This window comes from Penaeus vannamei, chromosome 43 (assembly GCF_042767895.1).
Source record: "Penaeus vannamei isolate JL-2024 chromosome 43, ASM4276789v1, whole genome shotgun sequence".
Taxonomy (NCBI): domain Eukaryota; kingdom Metazoa; phylum Arthropoda; class Malacostraca; order Decapoda; family Penaeidae; genus Penaeus; species Penaeus vannamei.
In genome coordinates, this window is record NC_091591.1 from 20,229,296 (window position 1) to 20,241,795 (window position 12,500).

General features: G+C 41.7%; 2 protein-coding genes across 6 annotated transcripts in view; one reads left to right on the forward strand and one right to left on the reverse strand.

Moving 5' to 3' along the window:
• LOC113809872 (CKLF-like MARVEL transmembrane domain-containing protein 4) overlaps window positions 1-719 on the forward strand; it is a 76,208-nt gene extending 75,489 nt beyond the window's left edge. For 2 of the 3 annotated variants that reach the window (XM_070118873.1, XM_070118874.1), the window contains exon 4: window positions 1-719. This exon is cut by the window's left edge and continues 289 nt beyond it. The gene's annotated coding sequence lies outside the window, so the exon portion shown is untranslated. The other variant, XM_070118875.1, reaches the window with a different exon arrangement.
• A 2,866-nt stretch (window positions 720-3,585) lies between these two features.
• The window catches only part of LOC113809754 (salivary peroxidase/catechol oxidase), a 43,707-nt gene continuing 34,792 nt past the window's right edge, over window positions 3,586-12,500 (reverse strand). The window contains exons 14-19 of one of the 3 annotated variants that reach the window (XM_070118878.1): window positions 11,922-12,092; window positions 10,513-10,665; window positions 6,843-7,000; window positions 4,571-4,937; window positions 3,899-4,519; window positions 3,586-3,807 (exon numbers count right to left, since the gene is read on the reverse strand). In XM_070118878.1, the coding sequence (XP_069974979.1) occupies window positions 4,853-4,937; window positions 6,843-7,000; window positions 10,513-10,665; window positions 11,922-12,092 (567 nt within the window). In that variant the 3' untranslated portion in view covers window positions 3,586-3,807; window positions 3,899-4,519; window positions 4,571-4,852. Of the gene's footprint in view, window positions 4,938-6,842; window positions 7,001-10,512; window positions 10,666-11,921; window positions 12,093-12,500 lie in introns of all 3 variants that reach the window. The other 2 variants (XM_070118876.1, XM_070118877.1) reach the window with 2 other exon arrangements.

Here is a 12,500-nt window from a genome sequence, read left to right on the forward strand (position 1 = left end):
GAACACTGTCTGTTAACCATCCATTGTAGGAAATGAAGATCACGAAGGAGATCGGGACATTGCATATATGGAATTTTTAGAGGAAACACTTCAGTGGAGTATAAATTGTTATAGTCTGTGGGAAAAAATGTTACAAAAAAGTTTTTATATCAGTGCAAAAAAAGCCCTTAGCCTTAGTAGCATCAAAGTCGTTTTTTTTTTCTTCAAAAGCTCAAAGCCTCGAAGCTCCACTGAGGCGCCCGAACAGCTCAAAGGGAAGGCCTCCACGAAAGGCGTTCGTGGGGCGCGACCCGAGTGCTTTCCACTGTGAATCAGAATGACGTGTAACCCTTTGCCTTGCCCATCCTCAGTACAAGCTCATCTCTGTGGAATTCCCCGTACATATTTTTATTTCATCTGTACTGTAGAAAATGCTTTTTTCGTCCTGTATGTCTCGCTTTTCCATAAAATGAAACGAAAGAAGCACTAGTCGACGTAAACGAGGAATGCGCCCGGTAATTTTTGGTTATGAGACGCTATCCGTGACAGCTTGGTATGAGCAGATCCTTTTTTAGCAGAAGAGAATTTATATCATCTGAAGAATGAATATAAAATGAATTTAAAAAAAATGTAAAAAAAAAGGTTCCCATCAACACACCTGTACATTATAGGTGTCTATGAGATATTTTTTGTTTTGTTTTAATAGGGGACATGTTTAATAGAACTAACTTTTAGTTTAGTAGTCAAAGTTTATTATTGTGACCTGTTTACTTATGCTTTAATGTATAGTTTACTGTGTAATTTAATATATTTCTCTAAAAAAGAAACACTCACAGTCTAGCACATTATCAATATTATGGTATATCCATAGTAAAATTTGAAAAAAAAACTTACTTATACAAATATTCAGATCATATCTTTAATATCATAAGACTTTACAGTATGTTTAATTACTAACCATATAATGTACATTGACTCTCTCCAAGTTTAAGATCAAGTATACTAGTAACAAAGCTTTTCTTCAATATCACAGCAATATCTAGTACTAGGGAGCCTGGTATTTAAGATGTGGAATATGATTTTAGAACTTGGTGTGGATATAATGAATCTAATTGGTGTAGAAAAGAAAAACTTGAATACTGACTGAATGAAAGATAAATATGCTTTTGTAATATAGCAGTGGTATCGATTTATTTTACTCTCTCTCTCTCTCTCTTCTCTCTCTTCTCTCTCTCTCTCTCTCTCTCTCTCTCTCTCTCTCTCTCTCTCTCTCTCTCTCTCTCTCTCTCTCTCTCTCTCTCTCTCTCTCTCCCTCCCTCCCTCCCCTTTACCTCAATTTAAGAAAGACATTTCAGAAGCCATCTTCGCAAATATTCAGATACCCAATGTTGACAAACGAATACAACACACACGGTCTGTATTGGAGAAAGGGAACTTTGGATGTACATAATCTTGTATAATGTTTGGAGAAATATTGGACCAGAGTTCATCACTGCCACGTCTTGTGCAGCCATCGCCCGTTCTGTGTCAGTTCTGTTGCCGCCTCTGTGAACAGCTGTTGAGCCCTGTGAGAAGTGGAGACCATTTCTTTCCAAGTTAGAATGGACAGACTGAAATTATGTGCTCCTCTTTGTATGTCATCTCGGGTAGCCATCGCCCGTTCTGTGTCAGTTCTGTCGAGCCTTGTGAGGAGTGGAGACCATTTCTTTCCAAGTTAGAATGGACAGACTGAAATCATGTGCTCCTCTTTGTATGTCATCTTGGGTAGCCATCGCCCGTTCTGTGTCAGTTCTGTCGAGCCTTATGAACAGCTGTCGAGCGTTGTGAGGAGTGGAGACCATTTCTTTCCAAGTTTGAATGGACAGACTGAAATTATGTGCTCCTCTTTGTATGTCATCTTGGGTAGCCATCGCCCGTTCTGTGTCAGTTCTGTCGAGCCTTGTGAGGAGTGGAGACCATTTCTTTCCAAGTTAGAATGGACAGACTGAAATTATGTGCTCCTCTTTGTATGTCATCTTGGGTAGCATGTCACTAGGGTGTTACTCTCTAAGACCTGAAGAAAATGTATTAATCCCGATATTAGATTTTTGTGTACTCACTTGGGAGGAAAAAAGGCCACTGTATTTATAACAAACTCATGTCTCTTTTTACCTTTTGTAACTAAAGGCACATATCAATGATAAAAGTAATATATAGATGCACAATAGAATGATAATTAATCACGGATGGACCATACCTCATTCAAAGTCATTCATCTAATGTGAAATCAAATCCGTTTTTTTTTTTTTTTTAGTTATCAAGTTGGTCTATGTAGTCTCTAAAGAAATGTGTTTGCCTTCCTATGTATATAATTTCACTTATTTGTTACTGACCACATTCATACTACTTTACTTTTGCTTAAATCTGTATGAGGATATTCTTAGACATCGGAATATTACCAAGTGAAGAATGAAAATGAAAAAAAAACTATGAATAGTGTCACATATTTTTTCTATCATAGGAAAACCACAGCACAAAATAACGGTCAGGAATAGTAAGCACGGATAGTTTCTTTGTAAGTTATGCTTGGTTATACAGATTGATTTCCTGTGTTCATTGCTTGGAACTATTCAATAAAAGAGGATTTTGTAAAAAAAAAAAAACTATTTCATTTGATCCTGGATTGCCATATATTTACCATCTACGATAAACCTGATTTGTGTTTTTCATACTAATTTAATGATAGTAAATAGTATATGATGATAAAATATGTCCACATATGACAATTTTTTTTGTTACTTTGACTTCAAAGACCGTTACAAACTAAAGAAAAAAATAATTACAAACAAATTTTTATAAAATCACATCAAGATAAAACAAAAACGATATTGTAGATACTTCAATTCTGATTCATGTATCAGGCTGTATGAAATGAATACATTCATTCATTTATAAAGGGATAACTGTAAAATTAATGTTCGGACGCTAATAGAGCACATACACTAAACTGATTGTATGCGTGTGAATTTATGAAGTATAATTATTCATATTCTGAAGAACATGCATGTATATATACAAATATATAAATACACACACACACACACACACACACACACACACACACACACACACACACACACACACACACACATATATATATATATATATATATATATATATATATGTATATATATATATATATATATATATATATATATATATATATATATATATATATATATATATATATATACATATATATATATATATATATGGTAAAAAAAACCCACTAGATTTATTGAGGAAAGTGAGACAATAAATCTAGTTTGTGCATTGTGGGTTTTTCTACCATAGTATCAACACGGTATTGTGTTTTTCTATTCATATATATATATATATATATATATATATATATATATATATATATATATATATATATATATATATATGTATATATATATATATGTATGTATGTATGTGCGTGTGTTTATTTTTTATTTTCATTATTTTTTATTTATTTACTCATTTGTTTATTTATCTATTTACTCATTTTTATATTTTAATGTGTGTGTGTGTACGTATGTGTGTGTGACCAGTATCTATAAAGGTTGGAAAAAAAACCATTACTTTAGAATCAAATGAATCATTTTATTTGGGACTCAAGTCACAATAAATATATGATGTACCTAAAAAAAATGTGCGCAATCTAATCTCATCTCTAAGACACACGATAGCTTTTGCAAAATGCGTTCATGTAAGCACGGAAATGTGCAGCGTGTGAAACCATATGAACTGTATGCTAAGATAAATATTTTCCGAAGAAAATGGATAACGTTTATTGGTAAATACCTTCCTGTTTTCCCTTGTTACTAAAAAAAAAAGAAATAACCCTTCACAAAATATTTTCCAAAGAAAATTGATAATGTTTATTGGTAAATACCTTCCTGTTTTCCCTTGTTACTATAAAAAAGAAAGAAATAACTCTTCACAAAATATTTTCCAAAGAAAAGGGATAACGTTTATTGGTAAATACCTTCCTGTTTTCCCTTGTTACTATAAAAAAGAAGAAATAACCCTTCACAAAATATTTTCCGAAGAAAATTGATAACATTTATTGCTAAATACCTTCCTGTTTTCCCTTCTTACTATAAAAAAGAAAAAAAGAAAAAAATCCTTCACAACAGAGTAAATTCAAGGACAACCAAATTACTTATTTATGAAAAATCTTTACATTTCTTTTCTCGATTATTTTAACAGATAGTACTACACAAAAAAAATCCTCGCTGAATTTCTGTTTTGCAAAGAGAGGACATTGTATAAATTTCACAAAAGGTCACGATAAGTAGATAAATAACAATCCAAACAAAGGCCCAATTATAAAACCAAACACAGCCGCCTCTTTGTAAACCGAGAGATCGAAAATAAAACAAACCAAACGGCCGCAAACTGGTCTTTGACGTATCGAGAAAGCCCACTGCAAATAAATAGATGAATAAAAATTCCCCCCAAAACCCGAAAGGCCCCTCCCAAACCCCACACCCAACCTGCAGAAGGACAGGACCTGCAGAAGGACAGGACCTGCAGAAGGACCGGACCTGCAGAAGGACCGGACCTGCAGAAGGACAGGACCTGCAGAAGGACCGGACCTGCAGAAGGACCGGACCTGCAGAAGGACAGGACCTGCAGAAGGACCGGACCTGCAGAAGGACCGGACCTGCAGAAGGACAGGACCTGCAGAAGGACCGGACCTGCAGAAGGACAGGACCTGCAGAAGGACAGGACCTGCAGAAGGACAGGACCTGCAGAAGGACAGGACCTGCAGAAGGACAGGACCTGCAGAAGGACAGGACCTGCAGGAGGGAGAGCTTCGCCGCCTCCGAGGACCACGCGCCCCCTACACCCACACGGGCTCGTTCCGCCATGGCTCCAGAGACATCTCGGGGATCAGCGTCCCGAACTTGCACACGGCACGCTTGTTCCTGGGGGGAGAGGGGGGAGGAGGGGAGTGTAAGTCGGGGGTAGTGAATGGGGGGGGGGGAGGGGAGTGTAAGGCAGGGGGTGGGAGTGAATGGGGGGGGGAGGGGAGTGTAAGGCGGGGGTTGTCAATGGGGGGGGGGAGGGGAGTGTAAGGCGGGGGTAATGAATGGGGGGGGGAAGGGAGAGTGTGTAAGGCGGGGTTAGTGAAATGGGGGAGGGGTGAGGGGAGTGTAAGGCAGGGGTGCAATGAATGGGGGGGGGGGGGAGGGGAGTGTAAAGGCGGGGGTAGTGGGAATGGGGGGGGGAGGGGAGTGTAAGGCGGGGGTAGTGAATGGGGGAGAGGGGAGGGGGGAGTGTAAGGCGGGGGTAGTGAAAAGGGGGGGGGGGAGGGGGAGTGTAAGGCGGGGGTAATGAATGGGGGGGAGGAGGGGAGTGTAGGGTCGTTGGGTAGTGGAATGGGGGCAGAGGGGAGGGGGGAGTGTATAGGCGGGGGTAGTGAAAAGAGGGGGGGGGAGGGGGAGTGTAAGGGCGGCGGGGGTAGTGAAAAGGGGGGGGAGGGGGAGTGTAGGTCGTGGGTAGTGAATGGGGGGAGGGAGGGAGGGGAGTGTAAGTCAGGGGTAGTGAAAAGAGGGGGAGGGGGGAGTGTAAGGCGGGGTGAGTAATGAAAAAGGGGGGAGGGGGAGTGCAAGGCGGGGGTAGTGAAAAAGGGGGGGGGAGGGGGAGTGTAAGTCGGGGGTAGCAGGAATGGGGGGAGGAGGGGGTGTAAGTCGGGGGGTAATGAAAAGAGGGGGGGAGGGGGAGTGTAAGGCGGGGGTTGTCAATGGGGGGGAGGAGTGTGTAAGGCGGGGGTAATGAATAAGGGGGGGGAGGGGGAGTGTAAGTCGGGGAGTAGTGGAATGGGGGGGTGTACGGGGGGAGTGTAAGGCGGGGGTAGTGAATATGGGGGGGGGGGTGGAGGGGAGTGTAAGGCAGGGGGTAGTGAAATGGGGGGGGGTGAGGGGGAGTGTAAGTCAGGGGGTAGGTGAATGGGGAGGGGTGAGGGGAGTGTAAGTCAGGGGGTGGGGTAGTGAAAAAGGGGGGAGGGGGGAGTGTTTAAGTCGGGGGTAGTGAATGGGGAGGGGGAGGGTGGGAGTGTAAGTCGGGGGGTAGTGAAAAGGGGGGGGGGAGGGAGTGTAAGCGGCGGGGGTAGTGAATGGGGGGGGGGTGAGGGGAGTGTAAGTCGGGGGTAGTAGAATGTGGGGAGGGGGGGAGGGGGAGTGTAAGTCGGGGGGTAGTGAAAAGGGGGGAGGGGGAGGTATAGGCGGGGGTAGTGAATGGGGGGGGAGGAGGGGAGTGTAAGGCGGGGGTAGTGAAAAGGGGGGGGGGAGGTCAAGGGTTTGAAGGAAGTGTATTTGGGGGTTTAAAGAGACATGCTGAGGGTTGGGATAGGTACTGATATGCAGAGAGAGACAAAAAGACAGACAGACACAGACACAGACAGACATACACGGACACAGAGACAGGCAGACATACACGGACACAGACACAGACAGACATACACGGACACCGAGACAGACAGACATACACGGACACAGAGACAGGCAGACACACGCAGACACACACGCAGATATCCATATATATATTAGGAAGCTTTCTAAGGAAAAGAAGACACAGCCCGGCAAATACCATATCCATCAGGCCAAAGTTCCAACAACCTAAACATAAAAACAAAGAGAAAAAGGAAAATAAAGAAGAAGGAGAAAAAAGGAAAATAAAGAAGAAGGGCAAAGAAGAAGAAGAAGAAGAAGAAGAAGAAGAAGAAGAAGAAGAAGAAGAAGAAGAAGAAGAAGAAGAAGAAGAAGAAGAAGAAGAAGAAGAAGGAGAAAAAGCTACCCAGTGAACACGAAAAAAGGGATTCCCCGACTCACGCGAGGTGGGCGTCCACGAAGGCGAGCGGCTGCATCATGTCCAGGTTGGAGTTGTCGCACATGATCCTCGACAGAGTGGTTTTCCTGATCTCCTGAAGCTGCAGCTCGGAGAAGGAGGACTCGAGGCCGCCGTTCTCGTAGTAGAAGCGGTCGCCCAGCTGCGGAGGCGGACGCGCGGGTGAAAGGGGTGGCGTGTGTGGAAGAAATGAGCTTAATTTAGGGATTTCTAACAACTGAGGGGATACGGATGTGTTTATATATATGTGTATATAATATATATATATGTATATAATGTATATATATAATATGGATATATGTTTAATTATATTTTGTGGTATTTCTATGGCATAAAGTTGGTTTGCATAATTTAGGGATTTCTATAACTGAGGGGATACGGATGTGTTTATATATATGTATATAATATATATATATATGTATATAATGTATATATATAATATGGATATATGGTTAATTATATTTTGTGGTATTTCTATGGCATAAAGTTGGTTTGCATAATTTAGGGATTTCTATAACTAAGGGGATACGGATGTGTGTTTTGCGAAATATTTTGTGGTATTTCCATGACATAAAGTTGGTTTGCATAATTTAGGGATTTCTAACAACTGAGGGGATACGGATATATGTCTAAAATATTTTGTGGCATTTCCATGGCATAAAATTGGTTGCATGATTTAGGAAATTGGATATTTTAGGGGATACGGATGTTTAATATATTTTGTGGCATTTCCATGGCATAAAGTTGGTTTGCATAATTTAGGGATTTCTATAACTCAGGGGATACGGATATATGTTTAAAATATTTTGTCGTATTTCCATGGCATAAAATTGGTTGCATAATTTAGGAAATTGGATATTTTAGGGTATACGGATGTGTGTTTAAAATATTTTGTGGTATTTCCATGGCATAAAGTTGGTTGCATAATTTAGGGATTTCTATAACTGAGGGGATACGAATATGTTTGAAATATTTTGTGGTATTCCTATGGCATAAAATTGGTTGCATAATTTAGGAAATTGGATATTTTAGGGGATACGGATGTTTGAAATATTTTGTGGCATTTCCATGGCATAAATTTGCTTTGCATAATTTAGGGATTTCTATAATTGAGGGGATACGGATATATGTTTAAAATATTTTGTGGCATTTCTATGGCATAAAATTGGTTGCATAATTTAGGAAATTGGATATTTTAAGGGATACGGATACATGTTTAAAATATTTTGTGGTATTCCTATGGCATAAAATTGGTTACATGATTTAGGAAATTGGATATTTTAGGGGATACGGATGTTTGAAATATTTTGTGGCATTTCCATGGCATAAATTTGGTTTGCATAATTTAGAAATTTGTATGTTTCAGGGAATCTGTGTATTTGTTAGATTTGTATGATTTAAGAGATAAGGAGATTTGAAATATCTGACACACGGCATGTATGTCACGAGAGAGATCTGTCAAGTATGTATGACTGAGAAATTCAATTAAATGTAATTATAATGTGCATAAGGTAAACGGACAAATTTGGCGGGAAATCTGAGTCACTGAAATCCTTACAGCTAATGACGCATTATTATATGTAAACACGATGATGACAATTACGTAGTTAATAGAATAGAAGGTTGCAATTAAGCAAACAAATACCTCAAACTACCTCTAATATCTACCGCCTAGATGATGACAATTAGGTAGTTAATAGAAGTTGCAATTAAGCAAACAAACATCTCAAACTACCTCTAAATATATCTCCCGCCTAAAAAAAAAAGAGAGAGAATAAGCCCGTTACCCTGTAAATATATCTCCCGCCTAAAAAGAAAGAAAAAAAAAAGAGAATAAGCCCGTTACCCTGTAAATATATCTCCCGCCTAAAGAGATAAATAAGCTCCGTTACCCTGTAAATATCTCTCCCGCCTCAAAAAAAGAATGCTTCCAAGTTACCCTGTAAATATCTCTCCCGCCTAAAAAAAAAAAAAAAAAAGAGAATATGCCCGTTACCCCAAATATCTCTCCCGCCTAAAAAAAAAAAGAATAAGCCCCGTTACCCTGTAAATATCTCTCCCGCCTAAAAAAAAAAAAAAAAGTATGCCCGTTACCCGCAAATATCTGCCATACAAAAGAAGAAAAAAAAGAGAATAAGCCCGTTACCCTCAAATATCTCTCCCGCCTAAAAAAAAAAAAAAAAAGGGAATAAGCCCAGTTTAATTCCCTCTAAATATCTCTCCCGCCTAAAAAAAAAAAAAAAGAGAATAAGCCCCGTTACCTGTAAATATCTCCGCCTAAAAAAAGAAAAAAAAAGAAAAAAAGAGAGGAATAAGCCCAGTTACTCCTCTAAATATCTCTCCCGCCTAAAAAGAAAGAAAAAAAAAAGAGAATAAGCCCGTTACCCTGTAAATATATCTCCCGCCTAAAAAGAAAGAAAAAAAAAAGAGAATAAGCCCGTTACCCTGTAAATATCTCTCCATCTAAAAAAAAAAAAAGAGAATAATAAGCCCGTTACCCTCTAAATATCTCTCCTGCCTAAAAAAAAAAAAAAAAAAAGAGAATAAACCCGTTACCCTGTAAATATCTCTCCCGCCTAAGAGAATAAGCCTCCGTTACCTCTGTAAATATCTCTCCCGCCTAAAAGAAAGAAAAAAGAAGAAAAAGAGAGAGAATAACCCCGTTACCCTGTAAATATATCTCCCGCCTAAAAAGAAAGAAAAAAAAAAGAGAATAAGCCCGTTACCCTGTAAATATATCTCCCGCCTAAAAAGAAAGAAAAAAAAGAGAATAAGCCCGTTGCTCCTCTAAATATCCTCTCCCTAAAAAAAAAAAAAAAAAAAAAAAAAAAAAAAAAAAAGGAGAATAAGCCCGTTACCCTGTAACATATCTCTCCCGCCTTAAAAAAAAAAAAAAAAAAAAAAAGAGAATAAGCCCTATACTTCCTGTAAATATCTCCTCCCGCCTAAAAAAGAAAAAAAAGAAAAAAAAGAAAAGAGAATGGTAAACTGTGCCGATTACCTCTGTAAATATCTCCTCCTAACTGCCTAAAAAAAAAGAGAAAAAGAGAATAAGCCCGTTACCCTGTAAAATATCTCTGCCGCCCTAAAAAAAAAAAAAAAAAAATAAAAATAAAAGAGAATAAGCCCGTTACCCTGTAAATATCTCTCCCGCCCCTAAAAAAAGAAAAAAGGAGAATAAGCCCGTTACCCTGTAAATATATCTCCTGCCTCGAAAAAGGGAGAAAAAAGCCCTACCCTGTCCAAATATCCCTCCCGCCTCAAAAAAAAGAAAAAAAAAGAAAAAAAGAGAATAGTCTGTTACCCTGTAAATATATCTCCCGCCTAAAAAAAAAAGAGAGAGAATAAGCCCGTTACCCTGTAAATATCTTCTACCGCCTAAAAAAAAAAAAACAATAAAAATAAAAGATGCGCCGAATAAGGCCTCCGTTACCCCTGTAAATATCTCTCCCGCCTAAAAAAAAAAGAAAAGAAAAAAATAAGCCAGAATAAGCCTGAAACAATTCCTGTAAATATCTCTCCCGCCTAAAAAAAAAAAAAAAAAAAAAAAAAAGAGAGAATTAAGCCCGTTACCCCTGTAAATATCTCTCCCGCCTAAAAAAAAAAAAAAAAAAAATAAAAAATAAATAAAAAAAAAAAAATAAGCCTCGTTACCCTGAGGCGCGCGAACTGGTCCCCGACGATGCAGAGGAAGGCGTGTGGCCGAGCAGGGAGCCGGCGCTGGGCCTCTCCGCGATACGCCAAGCCGATGAAAAGGTCTGATGTCGTCCACGTGCAGGTAGAGCGCGACCGCAGCTGGTTGATCACCTGCGTGGCGGGGGAGAGTGGGTGAGAGGGAGGAGAGGGGGTGAGAGGGTGGGAGAGGTGGGAGAGGGGGGTGAGAGGGGTGAGAGGGGGAGGGAGAGGGGTGTGAGGGAGGGGAGAGGGGGTGAGAGGGAGGGTGAGGGGGTGAGAGAGGGAGGGAGAGGGGGGTGAGAGAGGGAGGGGAGGGGGTGAGAGGGAGGAGAGAGGGGGCGGAGGGGAGAGGGGGGAAAGGAGGGGAGGGAGAGGGGGGAGAGGGAGGGAGAGGGGTGAGAGGGGGGAGAGGGAGGAGAGAGGAAGGGAAAAAGGGGGGAGGGAGAGAGGGAGAGGGAGGGAGAGGGGTGAGAGGGGGGAGAGGGGAGGAGAGGGGGGGAAAGGGAGGGAGAGGAGGGAGAGGGGGGGAGAGGGGGTGACAGAGAGGAGGAAGGGGAGATTGAGAGGGAGGGAGAGGGAGGGAGAGGGGGAGAGAGGGAGGGGAGAGGGTGGACAGAGAGGGAGAAGGGCAGGTGAGAGGGAGGGAGAGGGAGGAGAGAGGGGGTGACAGAGAGGAGAAGGGGGGTGTGGAGGAAGGGAGAGAGGGGTGAGAGGGAGGGAGAGGGGGTGACAGAGAGGAGAAGGGGTGTGAGGAAGGGAGAGGGGGTAGGGGAGGGGGGGGGAGGAATTGCCGATCAGAAAAGGACGGAAATGGAGATGGTGGATGAGAGAATAGAGGCCGCAGGTGTGGTTGTATGGATGCGTTGGGTGGAGGTGGGTTGGTGTGTACCTGTATGTCTTTATCTGTCATTCTGTCAATCTATCAATCTAGCTATCTATATCCATCTATATCTATCTATCTATCTATATCCATCTATATCTATCTATCTATTTATATTTATCTCAGTTTATCTGTATTTTTATCTATTTATATCTGATCTGATCAAATCCGATATGCCTATTACATCCCATATCATCTGGAATATACAGCCCAACTCTTAAAAAACAACAATAATGAAAACAAATCAAACAAACCAATATCAAAAACAAGAAAAAAACAAACAAAAAGAAAAAACTGACAAGAGGAAAAGCGGAAAAGGGGAAGTAAAGAGAAAACCAAACAAAGGAAACGTTAAAAAACCCGACTAACCGACAGGTCCATGACGTCCAAAAAAAAAAAAATAAAAAAAAAAAAAATAAAAAAAAATAAATAAAAGAAAAAAAAAAAGAAGAAAAAAAAAAAGCAACAACAACAAAAAAACAAAGGAAACGTAAACAACCCGACCAACCGACAGGTCCATGACGTCTTGCAGATCGGCGAAGTCCCTGGCGAGCGGCAGGTTGCAGATCTTGCGCCACTGGTTGTAGGGCGGGAGGCCGTGGTCACGCCCGCGCTGGATGTTCAGGGCCACGAGGTCCATGCCGAAGGGGGAGCGGCCGGCGAACAGGTGGTTGGTCAGCTGGCGGGGAGAGAGGGACGAGAGGGGTGAGAGGGAGGGACTGGAAGGGACTGGGAGGGAGAGGGAGTGAGAGGGAGGGAGAGGGAGGGACGAGAGGGGTGAGAGGGAGGGAGAGGAGGGAGAGGGGGTGAGAGGGAGGGTGTGGGAGGGAGAGGGGGAAGAGGGAGAAATTGGGGGAGGAGAGGGGAAGGGGGTGAGAGGGAGGGAGGGAGTGAGAGGGAGGGGAGAAGGGAGGAGAAGGGTAAGGGGAGACAGACACACACATACACACACACACACACACTCATCCCAACACCCACACACACACATACACACCCATCCCCCAACACACACCCACACATACACACACACCCCCAACACACCCATCCCCCCCCCCCCCCACACACACCCCCACATACACACTCATCC